The 15,374-nt window shown below is 39.8% G+C and overlaps 1 protein-coding gene across 6 annotated transcripts in view; it reads right to left on the reverse strand.

Moving 5' to 3' along the window:
* Positions 1–15,374, reverse strand: part of ADAMTSL1 (ADAMTS like 1) — a 654,406-nt gene that overhangs the window by 471,351 nt on the left and 167,681 nt on the right. For all 6 annotated transcript variants that reach the window (XM_045021716.1, XM_045021715.1, XM_045021714.1 and 3 more), the window contains exon 2: positions 13,911–14,030. In XM_045021716.1, coding sequence (XP_044877651.1) covers positions 13,911–14,030 — 120 coding nt within the window. The remainder of the gene's footprint in view (positions 1–13,910; positions 14,031–15,374) is intronic.

Consider the following 15,374-nt stretch of genomic DNA (forward strand, 5'->3'; position numbering starts at 1 on the left):
TACCGGGCAAATTAGTTGAAACAATAGTAAAGAATAAAATTGACAGACACATAGAAAAACAAACTCTTGAGCAATAGTCAACATGGTTTCTGTAAAGGGAAATCGTGTCTTACTAATCTATTAGAGTTCTTTGAAGGGGTCAACAAACATGTGGACAAGGGGGATCCAGTGGACATAGTGTACTTAGATTTCCAGAAAGCCTTTGACAAGGTCCCTCACCAAAGGCTCTTACGTAAATTAAGCTGTCATGGGATAAAAGGAAAGGTCCTTTCATGGATTGAGAACTGGTTAAAGGACAGGGAACAAAGGGTAGGAATTAATGGTAAATTCTCAGACTGGAGAGGGGTAACTAGTGGTGTTCCCCAAGGGTCAGTCCTAGGACCAATCCTATTCAATTTATTCATAAATGATCTGGAGAAAGGGGTAAACAGTGAGGTGGCAAAGTTTGCAGATGATACTAAACTACTCAAGATAGTTGAGACCAAAGCAGATTGTGAAGAACTTCAAAAAGATCTCACAAAACTAAGTGATTGGGCAACAAAATGGCAAATGAAATTTAATGTGGATAAATGTAAAGTAATGCACATTGGAAAAAATAACCCCAACTATACATACAACATGATGGGGGCTAATTTAGCTACAACGAGTCAGGAAAAAGATCTTGGAGTTATCGTGGATAGTTCTCTGAAGATGTCCACGCAGTGTGCAGAGGCGGTCAAAAAAGCAAACAGGATGTTAGGAATCATTAAAAAGGGGATAGAGAATAAGACTGAGAATATATTATTGCCCTTATATAAATCCATGGTACGCCCACATCTCGAATACTGTGTACAGATGTGGTCTCCTCACCTCAAAAAAGATATTCTAGCACTAGAAAAGGTTCAGAAAAGAGCAACTAAAATGATTAGGGGTTTAGAGAGGGTCCCATATGAGGAAAGATTAAAGAGGCTAGGACTCTTCAGTTTGGAAAAGAGAAGACTAAGGGGGGACATGATAGAGGTATATAAAATCATGAGTGATGTTGAGAAAGTGGATAAGGAAAAGTTATTTACTTATTCCCATAATACAAGAACTAGGGGTCACCAAATGAAATTAATAGGCAGCAGGTTTAAAACAAATAAAAGGAAGTTCTTCTTCACGCAGCGCACAGTAAACTTGTGGAACTCCTTACCTGAGGAGGTTGTGAAGGCTAGGACTATAACAATGTTTAAAAGGGGACTGGATAAATTCATGGTGGCTAAGTCCATAAATGGCTATTAGCCAGGATGGGTAAGAATGGTGTCCCTAGCCTCTGTTCGTCAGAGGATGGAGATGGATGGCAGGAGAGAGATCACTTGATCATTGCCTGTTAGGTTCACTCCCTCAGGGGCACCTGGCATTGGCCACTGTCGGTAGACAGATACTGGGCTAGATGGACCTTTGGTCTGACCCAGTACGGCCTTTCTTATGTTCTTATGTTCAGTCCTCCGCTCTCTACACTACCTTCACATAGAATTTCTAATCAAGTTCAAAGTCCTGGTCCTTATTTTCGAAGCACTTCATGGCCTGGGTCGAGGATATCTAAAAGACCATCTAAAGCTCTGGGATGAAGACCAGAGTCAACAGCCACACTCCTCTGTAGCTCAACTGAACGCCTTACAATAAAGATAAAGCTTATCTGTGAGAGAGAGAGAGAGAGAGAGAGAGAGAATTTTCTCGGTGGCCAATCCAAGGGTGCGGATAGAGCTCCCTCAAGACCTGTGGGCCATCAAAAACCTCAGCACCTTCCACTCCAAGTCCAAGGTGCATTTCTTTGACCTGGCCTTCTCTAACAAATACGTAGCAACATGTATATTTTTTAAAAAGCCCAAACCCTACCAAAAACAGACACTCCACTGCACACACTTCTCCCCATGGATAGAGGATGAAAGAACAAAACAGGTGACAGCTGTTAGTCACATACCTTAATGCAGTACTAGAAGGCATTCAGATACTATGGTGATAAGTGCAATATGAAAACCCTAAAGAGAACAGAATGCAGTTTTCTATTCAAATCTTTTAGATCATGCTGAACAACAACTACTATCCTGTTGGATCAGAATCACAAAAATTCCTCGGCAGGAAAGAGGGGTGTGCAAAGGATTGCCTTGGCCTCTGAAAGAAGATGCAAAAATCTAAAGGGCTCTTGTTTCCAAGTTCACTAACTATAGCCTCTATACAGCAGAAATAAAACTACAATGAACTGGCACTTCTTAACTAGAAAGTTTCTTTGTATTAGATCTCTTAGGAAAATTCTCCTCAGACCCCAAGTTCAGACTGTATCAAGAAGATCTTACTGTTTGCTTTTCCTGAAAATCTGAATCTGGAATAATCAGAATCTTACAAACATCTCACGATAAGGATTGATGGAGCAGAGCCAAGATATATGGATATGCATCTGTCTCACTGATCTGCAAGCAAGATTGCTAGCTGCCCACAAAGAAAAGTAGACAAAAGCTTCTAAAAATAAAAATCTGGGGCTTACATTAATGCAATCCTCGGATAAGGATTTAATAAGAATTATGGACTGTTAATTAAATGCCATTTGATTAAATACATTATGATTTAACAATTACGGCATGTAGCAACTCATTATTAAAGCCACATTGTTATGTTTGACTGTACTACAGCAGCAACACTGTATTTAAAATGGAGATGAGCGTTTTATTCCAACTCCATTCATGCATTGCTTTCTCAATCAATTACTTTTTAAATATGCGTAATGGAAGCTGGGCAAATACCACCTAAATGTTCTGCAAGCATCCACTTGATTTTAATAATGGATTTGCTTTGGCCACACTTGCACTCTGTTTTACATGCCTTTATGGGAACATTCAAAGGACTGAGTTTTGCTCACATTAATGTTTGTGTGAAGTGTTTCATTAACTACTTGAATTATGATAGCCCTGAGTTCAGGACCCCATTTTACTAGGCCCTGCACACATAATAATATGAGTCAATCCCTGACCCAGAGAGTTTATAGTCTAAATAGACAAGACAAAGGATGGGAAGAGAAAGAGGCACAGAGAGGCAAAATGACTGGACTAAAATTACACCGGAGGTCTCCTGACTCCCAGTGCAACACAATGTCCTCTCTGCTTTCATAGAGAATTTGCCAGCACTGAAAATGATGGTATCCTGCTTAACACAGCAGGGTAGGGTTCCCAATACCCGTCATTAGCTTCCGGGATCAATGACAATTAAATGAGCCAGACCAGGATATGACAGCCACTTGACCGCTAGGAAATGCACAGGCATACACAATTACTTTGTGTGAATGTTACAAGAGAAAACTACATTTAACCTCTGAACCCTGCCAATAAATTTTACGGTACTATAATTTTTTCTAGGAATGATGCCTTCACAAGGCTCTGTGTGATCCACAAAGGAAGAGGTTTAAACATTTCTAATATTCTCTAATCCTTTGCGACTGCTACCTCTCCCTAAGTCTAAAAGCACCAGTGGCTTCTCAGGCCTCCTTACTGGCTATAGAAGTCTTATGCTCATGCAAACAGGGAATAGGAACAAATACTGATTTGCTTTACAGTGCTCAGAGGCTCTTGTGAGGATCAAGGTTGCACTGGGCACTTTATATATGAATAGCAAGAGACAGTCACTGCCCCTAAAGTCCTTACAGTCTTTAGCTCCAACGTTAAAAGCACTTGGTGCAATTTGGGATGATGGAGTGAAGAATTTTGCAAAGGTGACTTTCAACTCCTCTGAGGCTGCTCCATCCCCCAGGCCAAGTTATAGCAACCTGAAGGTTGGCACTGGCAGGCAACATCTCCAGTTGGCTACAATGGCAGCTAGTGATCACCAGGGAATAAAGTCCTCTGGTCACACTCCATGCCAGCCACAGGGTAAAGGGCAGCATAGGGGCTGCTCTATTAGCAGTGGATGACCAATTAAACCAGTTTTGTGCCAGCAGAGGGGCACAAGGCTGCCCTAATGCAGAGGAGAATCTAGGCTTACATGTATGAACACCACCAACAATACAGATCACATTTCATATATTACATCATATGTATCATACTGCTAACAAGAAATCCATTGAATTAAAAATTCTGGAAACACATTCACTGGGTTAATTTGAATAATGGATGAAATGCAGGAGGAAATTGCTCCTCTACTCATTTCTAGACTGCTTAGCTGTAGGCAGTTTGATTAAAGGAGATCCCACTATCTTCATATGAAACTTCAGAGTTCTGAAATTCACAGTGTAGACATGACCTATACCTGCTATCTGCTCTTTAAAAAATGATCAAGCCTTCGAAGAAAAGTGACAAAGTTGTATGTTGACTGTAACAGAGAAATAAGAGGGCATAAAGAAATGCAAATTTGTGGGCTCTGAAAGCACTGCAATCAGTTTTATATCTGTTAATGCCTGTGAAGGAAGGGAAAACATTTTTTAAAAACCCAACAAAAAACACTGTCCTAACCAAGCAGGCAAAAAGTTTTCCTGTTTCTCTGGATTAATACTAAGTACCACAAAAGGGAAAACTGATCGCCAAAACATTTGAGTTAGCAATTTGTTACACCGTACTACCTGCTGAAAACTTTTAGCTGTCTAGATGCAGGTTTTCATCTACTCCAGAAAAAATGGAATTTGTAATTCACCACCAGAACAGCTCCAGTAGTGGTAGCAACAAAGGAAGATGGTAGCATAGCCCAAGTCTGTTCTTACCACTTCATCATCCAACACTACTCAGAGTCTTTTTGTATTATTTGTCTGTCCTTACTGGTATTTGCATCTACATATCATAACAGTCATACTGGGTCAGACCAATGGTCCGTCTAGCCCAGTATCCTCCTTTCAAAAGTGGCAGGTGTCATACTTCAGAGGGAATGAACAGAACCTGGCAGTTATTGAGTGATCCATGCCCTGTCATCCAGTCCCAGCATCTGGCAGTTAGAGGCTTAAGGATACCTAAAACATGAGGTTACATTGAATTTTATGTGCCATTTTCCTGCCCAGTTACCCAGTTTTGTGAGATCCCTTTGTTACTTTTCAGAGTCAGTTTTAGACTTAATTATCTTGAGCAACCTTCTGTCATCTGCAATTTTTGCCACCTCACTGTTTACCACTTTTTTTCCAGATCATTTATGAATATGTTGAACAGCACTGGTACCAGTACAGATCCCTGGACTCCGCTCTTTACCTCTCTCCATTGTGAAAAGTGACCCCTGTTCACTAACTTTTAACCAGTTACTGATCCGTGAGAGGACCCTTCCTCTTATCCCATGACTGCCTACTTTGTTTAAGAGCCTTTGGTGAGGGACCTTGTCAAAGGCTTTCAGAAAGTCCAAGTACACTATATCAACTGAATAAACCCTTGTCCACAAGTTTGACGACACCCTCAAAGAATTTTAATAGATTAAAGGGAAATCATGCCTCACCACAAAAGCCTTGTTTACTCTTTCCCAACAAAACATGTTCCTCTGTGTGTCTGCTAATTCTGTTCATTACATACTTTCTGCCAGTTTGCCTGGTACTGAAGTTAGGCTTATTGGCTTGTAAGAGCCACAAGATGACCTCTGGAGCCTTTTTAAACATCACTGTTACAGTAGCTAACCTCCAGTCTTCTGGTACAGGGACTGATTTAAGCAATAAGTCACATATCACAGTTAGCAGTTCTGCAATTTCATATTTGAGTTCCTTCAGATATCTTGGGTGCATACCATCATATCCTGGTGACTTCTTATGTCTCTTCCCAGTTTAGCTTAATCAGCAATTTTCACAAATACCATTTTAACAACCATGTGCTGAAGATATCAAATTGACAGGAGTTGCAAATAGAAGACAGACTAACAAAAAGGCAGTAGGAGAGGGGTAGCAGTGCATAGAGAGAGGGACACAGCTGCGAAGGCAGTAGTGTGATGGAAAGGGGACCCCAGTCATTTCATACAGCAAAGAGAAAAGCTACCCCATACATACACACACTTGCTGTCCCTACATTAAGGAAATTATCCATTGCTGAGAACAGGTGTCAGTGAGAGGTGCATATGAACCCGTTTGAACGCTGATTAACTATAAGTGTAGACCAGGACAAACTGTGTTCTAGATCATTTCAAAAGTGGTAGTTAAATCATGCTCAGATCATCACCAATGTCAGTAAAGGGTAGTTTTCCTAACGCGGAGAAGGCTAATAACATTGTCTTTCTCAAGACATCCTCCCTTTTCTCCTACGTCAACTCCCACAGTAGATACAGTTTTGGTAATTTTGGCAGCTGCGGGACTTAGAGTCCAAGCTTTGGAGTACAATTTCCATTCAGCAATGGTATCTTGATTGGCTTTCCAACAAAGAAAAAAATATATAGCCACAGTAATGGGTCCCAAACGTTAAAAGGGTCATGCTCCCATTTTTAAAGAGACAGAGAAAAATGTCATTGTTAAGAGCAGATTGGGGAAATGGACCAGAAAACAATAAGAACCTTTAAAGTCTGAGTACATCTAGAAGGGTTGAAATTGAGATACATGGGAAATGCCAATTCTCTGTCTAAGTTTCTGAAGATTCACAGATCCCTAAACATATTTTAAAAACTTTGCCTTTTTAAAGCAGATGAACTATTAAGATAACAAAAGGCTTTAGCAATTTAGAAGTAATTTAATCTGCAGGAAGCAAGTAACATTTTTATAAAGTAAATATAGACCCAGAAATATTTATTGGAGACATTTATAAAGGAAGGTTCTTTAAACAGACTGTTTGCAAAGAAGCAGCGCCTATATTCAAAGAACTGTGTGGACACAGGGATACTCACTCTCCTAGTCCAACTCACGTTCATGAAGTTTAATGCTATACATATTTTCCAAGTAAGTTGAGGGACGTCAAAGTGGAGAGCAGTTTATCACTTCCTTTGAACTTTAATATAACACATCATGGTACTTACAGGGGAACAACAATATGATTTATGAGACACTAGACGATCAGTTCTCTTACATGATGAATGCAGGAACAAGCTCAGATTGAAGAACAGAATTCCTTTAATTAGAATTTTGTTTAAATTATACGGCACTTTCAGGTTTCACTCACATGCAGTGATTTTCAGATTCTCCTCTAGCAGTGGGGACCAACCTGTGGATCTGGAGCCACGAGGGGTCTTGAGGGTGACTTAATTAAGAAAATGTATTTTTGGTTATGAATTGAAAATGTGCTCCCTAAGCCTCGCCATGGAAGGGAAATTAAGTGCTTGAATCAGTCCTATTGATAGAGAGAGGAGGTAGGGTGTATCACCTCCCCAACTGCCTTCTGCTGCTTCCCCTATCGCCCCAGAAGCAGCCATAGCATGAACTGGGAGCAATCTGAGCAGCTGTTGTCCATTCCTTGATTCCTTGTCAGACTGTGGATAGGAGATCAGCTGACTCTGGCTTAAAAATAAGGAGATTTAATGCAGTCTCATGATTTTGGTGGGCCTGACTCACAATTTTCAAATGTTTGGTGTGACAATCAGGGTCCAGACAGCCCCTGGAGAAAACAGGGGACCCGATCCCCACAGAACAAACAATTGAATCAGCCAGTTGTATACAATGTTATTGTGTATAAATAGATGACAAGTAAAGTCTTATGAATGCACATAATGTTCTATATCCGATGGCCATGAGGAGGTGTGTGCACACGGTAGGGCTATGAATGTATGCATGTTGTAACAAGGGTGCTACTCCAGCATCACCTCACAGCGATATGGGGAAGCAATCAGGCATGGAGAGGCACCTCTGAGATTAGTGGTCCACATGAAGCACCTAGCATTGTGCAACCTGGGAAAGACAATGGGTGGACCATTAAAGTTAATGGAAACTAAAAAGCAAACCCCAGTCTTGGAACACTAAGGAAGGAGGGAGTTTCCTTGCACCATGTAACCATGAATTATCATAGCCCAAAAGAAAAAGACAAAACGTTACCCATCTTGTTAAAAGGGAAGGCGTTTGAAGTGAAGGCGATCCCAGAAATGCAGGGCCAGCATGTAAGCAGGGTGCTGTCCATGAAACTCCAGCTCTCCTCTATGACAGAGGGCACACAGGAAGTTCAGAGGCAACAGGTACCTTGTATTAGAGACAAGAACGTAGCTAATATAGAAGCGTAAAGCTTGAGGTGACATCTGTGTGTTCTTTTTTCCATATGATTTGTATGCGTTTGCTTTGTCTTACTATTTCATCTTTGAATCTGTGATTTTTCTATTACACACACAGATTATTTTTACCCTACGCAGGTCTCTGTTGCACCAACTGGGTGGAGCGTGCAATCCCAAGTGGACTGATAACTGGGGGAAGGTTTCACTCCTTCGGGGTGAACAACCAGAAGGGAAAAGTCTGGTAGTGAACAACACAGAGTGCGGCGGGGGATGGATTTGGGTGGACTCAGGACAAGATGGGCTATTGGGGTAACCCTGCAAGGAGAAACTAGGCTGTTGGAAGCCAGTACGAAACCTTTATGCTTGTGGGCCGGCTACTGGTGTCAGAGCTCTGAGCCACAGCAATGTAGCATTAAGGCACGTACAGTTACAAGGCAGGCAGTGACAGACCCTTACTGGTCAGGGGAATCGCCAAAATGGCACACTTTGGGTTGGCAACACTGCTGGTTCTAGCACCTAAGGGATGCTCTAACTAACATCCAAGCAATGATGGGTAGTTAGCAGGATACTGATGCCTCCACTCCCTCCTCTCCCCAATGCATTCCTCTTCACCTCCTGAGCCAGGGGCTCTGGGGAAGAAGGCATGGGAGCAAGCTATGCTGTCTCTGCACCTGCTGGGGACTCCCCTATTACCAAGGAATCACTAGCAGAATTTAGAGGTCGTTTCCATTCCCTTTGTGCCACTCAGGGCAGAGAAACTGCCAGAAAGTATCAGTTGTGACCTCAACCTTTTTGAAACAATGCATTTGTACCTCAGCCTAGAAAGGCCAGACACTGCTTAGCTAGAGGGTAGGTAAGTGTTCTCTTATAGGTTAAACTAAACACTACAAAAACCAGAGTAAAACCTATGCTAAGATCCAATTACTGAACACAGAGGGCTTAAGTCTACTGTACTTTACACTGGTGCAAGCCCGGAGTAATTCCACTGTGTCGAAATCAGACATATCCTTAGAATACTTCAAACTTCAACTGTCTTTGTTTTAAAAAGCATTGCTTGCTACAATTAATTCTTGTACTGATACCTTCAACTCCCCTGTGTGCATGTCACAGACATTATTACTACCATTTAACAACGGACTGCAACATAAACAGTAAAGCATTTGGAAAAATAAGAACACTATTTCTGAAAAATAAAATAAAAAACCTAGTAAGTCTGTAATCTGTTTGTATTTGGTTACCGCTAAAGCCTCAAAATGCATGTGCACTGATAACTGTCCTAGCTTAGTTAGTTCTGTCCTAGCTTCCCTCTGTCCGTCTCTCTTTTTAATAGTTCTTTGTTTTCTCTTTTTTCAAGAAAAAAGAACTGTTCAGGGGATAGGAGATTCATCACTCTGCTACATTCATTAAAATTTTAATTAATTGGTTAGAACAGAATGGAAAATACTCAAAATATAAAATCTTTCCCCAGCTAGAGAAGCCTTTTTAAAATCAAGTATTGAGGTTAATGCTCGCAGTGCTATGTCAACAGGCTTGTTTCTTGACGATAGTATCAAAATGAGAGTTAAAGGCCACAGTGTCAAAAAGCTAAGATTTACTGCACAGAAGAATAGGCAAAAAGGAAGAAAACAGGAGCATTCGTTCGAGGTCTCAGGCCATTGAGCAAGTGGTGCACAAGCTCATGGAACTGGGGTCTGTGTGATACTGTCGTTGAAAGATGGGAATTACTGTGCTGTAGTGCACTATACCAGGTGTTATATGCAGTGAAGTAAAAATTTGGGTAACTCCATATTCTACTTTACTCAACAGTCCCCATATGGTTGCTAATAGACAGTGACTGCACAACCCACCAACCAGAGTGGCTGCAATAGTTACTTACATGTAGCACAACTACACTTGAACACTACCCAGCCCTTAGGCAAAGGCTGTATGAGGTAGTTACAGTACCAGTGCAAAGTAAGCTAGATTATCCACCATATAGCCACACACATTTCCCTTATGAATGACAGCACACTGAGGCAATTGGCATCATCGACTGTGGCTGTCTAATAAATATATGTATGGCTATGGCCAGAGGCGTGTCCCAGAGAGAGCACTCCTTTCCTAGCACATTGTGGTCATTACCCCAATTGTGCCAGGTAAAGAAGATAATTAATTGCTGGTTAACATTTCTCTATTCCTCCTCCTTCAGCAGGATTCTTGACAGGGGACACTAGAGCCTACCGCTATTTGAACTGGAGTAACTTCTTGGGCTGCCAGAAACACATGCATAATCCTTATGTTAGATGGTACATGTGTTGGTGGCAAGTGCCTCCTTTCCCATAACATGAAAACTCTAAACAAATTATCACACTAAAGTGCAGTGATTTTAATATCTCAGTGCAGTTTGCAGTTAGTAGTTAGCTTGTTGATTTCACTAACTCAGAAGATCAGGAAATTAAATTCAGTGAATGGATAATTCAGGTGACAATTAACATTTATTGCTTTACCATGTGAAATACTGAAGAGTAATTAAATTTAAATCTTTGAAGTAGAAAGCAAGGAAGCCAATTCTCTGCAGGAATCGGAAGAGAATTCCCTCCTCCCCCACTCACTGATACATAATTTCATAAATATATGGAGGGTTTCACAGTTCCCTCTGAAGCAGAGATATTGGCCTCTGTTGGAGGAAAGATACTAGAGTAGACAAATTATTGCTCTGATCCACTATGGCAAATTCTATGTTACCAGATACCCAAGATGAGCTTTCCTTGTATTAAACTGTCACTTCATTTCTTGTTAGAAATGTTTTTATTTGAAACATTATCTGCTTGCATTTCTTATTCCAAAAACGGATCAGGATTCATTACGTGTTTTGCAGATATGTCTACTCTCTATACAACTTCTAATGACAATAGACACTTTCAAAAAGAATGTCTCACTTTATTTTACATGGCGCAGGTAGCACTGTCTATAGTTAAGATCAATCCACCACTTTCCATTAAAAGAGCTTGTTTTCTAGTTGCTTAACAACTTTGTCGAACTTGAACCACCCAGCCTGAAATTTCCAATGCTTGGTATCTGGCTCATGCTAATTTTTTTTTTAAATGCCAGCAAAAACAGTACAGCTGTTTCCCAGAACAAGGTTAGGGGGAATGTTTAGCCCATGTTAAAAAAAATCTTGCAAACATTTTGTTGAGAAGCTGCTCATACAACCTTAATTCAGCCCCCTTTGTGTGTACGCATTATGATACAGTCTTAAGTTACATGATCACAGATCTTTTTTTTCCCCACAGGACCCCTGCCTCAATCAGTGCACATGATGAATAAGGGTTGTGCAGTGAGGAAGGTTATTGTCCGTAGGATCCCTGTCATTTGTTGCAGAAGTTGGAAGGGGTACAGTGAATGAAGCCATAAATTACAGTCAGAGAAAGGATGGTCTCATGGTTAAGGCAATTGAATGTTACCCTGGAGAACTGGATTCTATCCCTGCCTCTGCTACACAGTTCTTATGTGATGCTAAACAAGTCACTTAAAAATCAAACTTTCCACAGCTGATCACTAATTGCGTGTTCCTCATTTTTGGAGTGCTTGACTTGAGATCTTGGAGTCTGATGTGCAAAAGTGCTGAGCACTCTCAGCTGCAACTGGAATCAACTGGAGCTGTGCTTTGAACATATCAAGTGCTATATAATGCTAGATCCGAAGTGCCTCAAAAATCCATTTAAAATTAGTGGATGCTTTTGACCTTAATCTTTCTGTGCCTCTGTTCCCCATCTTTAAAATGGTGATAATACCCCTCTCATCTCACCGGGGTATCATGAAGATAAATTCATTAATGTCTGTGAAGCACTCAAATTGGTAGCAATGGACAACTTACAACAGCCTAGGAGGATATTAATAATTTTGTCTTCAGAACAGGGTTTGAATTGTGTGTAGAAAATAAGGCCACACTGAACAAGGAGAAAACAAAATATTGAATAGCTGTTCATTAGTTAAGCACCAGCTATCCTGTATACTGAAAGAGGCAGGGGTATTATGGGAAAAAACCGTATGTGATTATGTCATTAAAGACCGTGTCAATATACATATGCATAAGGGGGCTGAAATAAGGTTGCACGGGCAATCTTAAAGCTGGTATCTCCTAACTGTGGAGTGTTTGACTTTGCAATCTTAATAATGCTCTTTTAATGTAGATTTTGTGGGATGGAGGAAAACTTTGGGTAATTTACACAACGCTTTCACTTGTCAACAATATCCTAATACACTTGCAATCAGGCACAAGACCAAGACATTCCAAGACAACAACAGGCCAAGTCAGTGATACAGACAAAACTGTAATAAAAAAGCTGCTTGCTAGACTAGGCTGCATGGCCTCAATAGTTCTAATACACAGTGATTCAGGCCCCACATCATTAATCATTGCGGGGAGGAGGGGAGAAATTATAGTATCTTTACAAAGAATCTTTATTGCACTGGCAGTAAAGCAGTTGCTTGATACTGCTCTGAACTCCCTATAAAATTACAAACACTGATAAAGCAAAGTGTTGATTTTGCCCAATCTGTGAACTCTTAGTGGGATTGTAAAATGCCAAGGACAGTTTGTCAGAAAGCAGATGGATTAGCACAAACACAGTGGATTGTTTAATGTTTTGTATTCCCTTTGTTAACTGGGTTCTTTGACCTAAGCAACAAGATTTATTAAAAGTCATCCCTCCAACATCCCAGTACAATTATGTTCTCACAAACGGTAATTGGCTAGTCTTTCATGGCCTAGAAAAGATAACTTGAGGCATTGCTTTCCTAGACTACTAGATAAGTAGATATAGTATGCAGTAAACATCGCTCCAACACATGATTATTCCATGCTGAATCTTCTTTTCAGCTTCTTGTTCTTTCCTTCATCCCCACAGGATCATTATTCTGGGCTATAACCTCTAAGACACATCAACAATCCAGGAATATATCAGCTGCTGATTTGCCACTATTCCAGTTTAACCACAATGTATTAGAAAACAAGAAGTCCGCCATTGAAAGGATTAGGCTGGCAAATTTACTGTCATGATAAAATCATCTGCTTTGTTTCGTTTCAAATTAAAGCACAATTCAACATATCACTTAGAACTGTTTTGCTTTGTAAATGTTTTCACTTAAAAGTATCAGAGAACAAACTGCTAAATATTCAGTTTGAAATCCCTCACACTTTTGAACCGGAATCTTGCAAAGACACACACAAAAGAGGTAGTGGAAACAGAGTCACCAGACTTTAGATAACAACAAGAAAACTTTTTTTTCCTAAATCCATTCTTCTCTCTTCCTTTTTAGTGCCATTCCAACTACTGACTCTTCGCAAAACATTGTTAGTTTTGTCTATTGTTCCTTCAAAATGAACTTCAATGCTGAAGTAGTTTTCAGGATGATATTTTCAAATAGAGATGCTGAAATAGCAAGTGTTTTCCACAACAAAGCTTTTTGTGGAACACAAAAAAAAAATTATGCAAACTGCCTTGCGTGCGCAAATGAAATTAAGGCAGAAACCTAGACACCCAAAATCTCAGAGGAAGAATATTGCTACCATAATTTTAGGGACCAAATTATGGCTCCTTTGAAGAAAAAAAAAAGGTCCCTAAATGCACAGCAGATATATCATGCACCAGAAATTTTCCACTATTCTAATTGCATTTCTATTCTGGTCATATTTGTTGTTTTCTTCATAACATCTAAGGCCTGAACCTTTCCATAAAGAGACAACAGAGCAAAGAACCGGATGCAAAATTTCACAGCCCAGAAAATGTTCATTTCAGTATGAAGTATTAATAAAACAAATATTTAAAAAAGGAGAGTCCTACCGGATCTTCAGTTTTATGGTTATTCAGCAAATCAGACAAGAAGTCGTCATGGAGGCTTTCTCTCCGAATCAATGTAAATTCACGCAGAAAAATAGCTCCTTGGTTTTGGTCTCCACAAACCTAGAAAGATAATATGACATTAAAAAAAGCAGTACCCCAACATTGCCATCAGGAATGTACCCAAGAAAGAAAAAGAGGAGATCTAGTGAACTAGCATATTTGTTAATTGCCTTTTGTCTCTTAGATTACTAAATTAATTCCAGCTCTGACCACAGTGGCCATTAATGAAAATGGAGACCTTCATTTAAAAGAAATAAGTAGTTAATAGTTTACTCTGATGTCCAATGATACAAAAGCTTTGTTTAGGGAACAAGCTGGAATTTTGTTTCTCACAAAGTATGGCCTGCAGAGCAGTAGTTCACAGTTAAAATGCTGTGTGGTGAAGTGATATCTTCTTAAAACACATTCTGAACTATACAGACAGAACTCCCAGAGACGTCCTAATCCATGGGCCTATGTAAAGGTTGGGTGGTAAGAAGGGGAAATATTTAGGTATGTGTAGAGATGGATGCTACTAAGGCCAAAATCATGTATGTATACAAATAAGTGCACATGCACCTTAATGGGTAAGGAAAATAAAACACTGCACATGCATGGTTGATCATTTTAATTTAATTTCTGAATTAGTTATTTCCAAGCCTAGCAAAGTTTGTAATCTCTGAGGCAGAGACTGTCATTTCATTACATGTCAGAACAGTGCCTTAGGTGCTACTGTAATGCTACTAACGATAATTAATTTCTCATTGTGTTCCTTGGTGTTATTATCAGAGCCAAAAAGAATCAAAACAAACTTTTAAAAATTGGAACACACGTTTTAAATTCTCAAAACCAGTGATACTTATGGGTTTTTTCCTTGAAAGTTCCAACAAACAAAAAACTACCTTTGGGCTGAAACAAGGAATTACACAGCAAAGAGAATGTTTGAGGAAGTTAGTAACAGAAAATAGGGAACTCATTATCAACTGGAATTCTAGTAACTTTTCCAAGTTAATTTCTGTTGCAACGTATTTTGAACAAGGCTCAACTTGCTAAAGTACAGTCTCGCTAGATTTGTTTTTATCTAAATAGGTCCAGGCCTGTATGTAAACAAATACATTTTGTTTTTATATTTTAGTAATTGGGACTACAGCCTATACATCTAATATAATATACATCCTTCAAGAGTCAACGTTCATGATCAGATACTAATGCACGTTAACTGTTGATTTTGGAATGGCAATCACTTTGGGTATATATGGAATACCAAGTACCATAGTAATGTATGATATATGGGGTAATTGCTTGCGAGCTTGAGAAGAACACATTACTTACAAATGGAGAAGCATTACTCACAAATCCGTTATTACACACCCATCTACCAGCTATTTTGTAAACAAGAAAAATTAGTTCTGATTTTTCCCCCAC

Source organism: Mauremys mutica, chromosome 6 (assembly GCF_020497125.1).
Source record: "Mauremys mutica isolate MM-2020 ecotype Southern chromosome 6, ASM2049712v1, whole genome shotgun sequence".
NCBI lineage: Eukaryota > Metazoa > Chordata > Testudines > Geoemydidae > Mauremys > Mauremys mutica.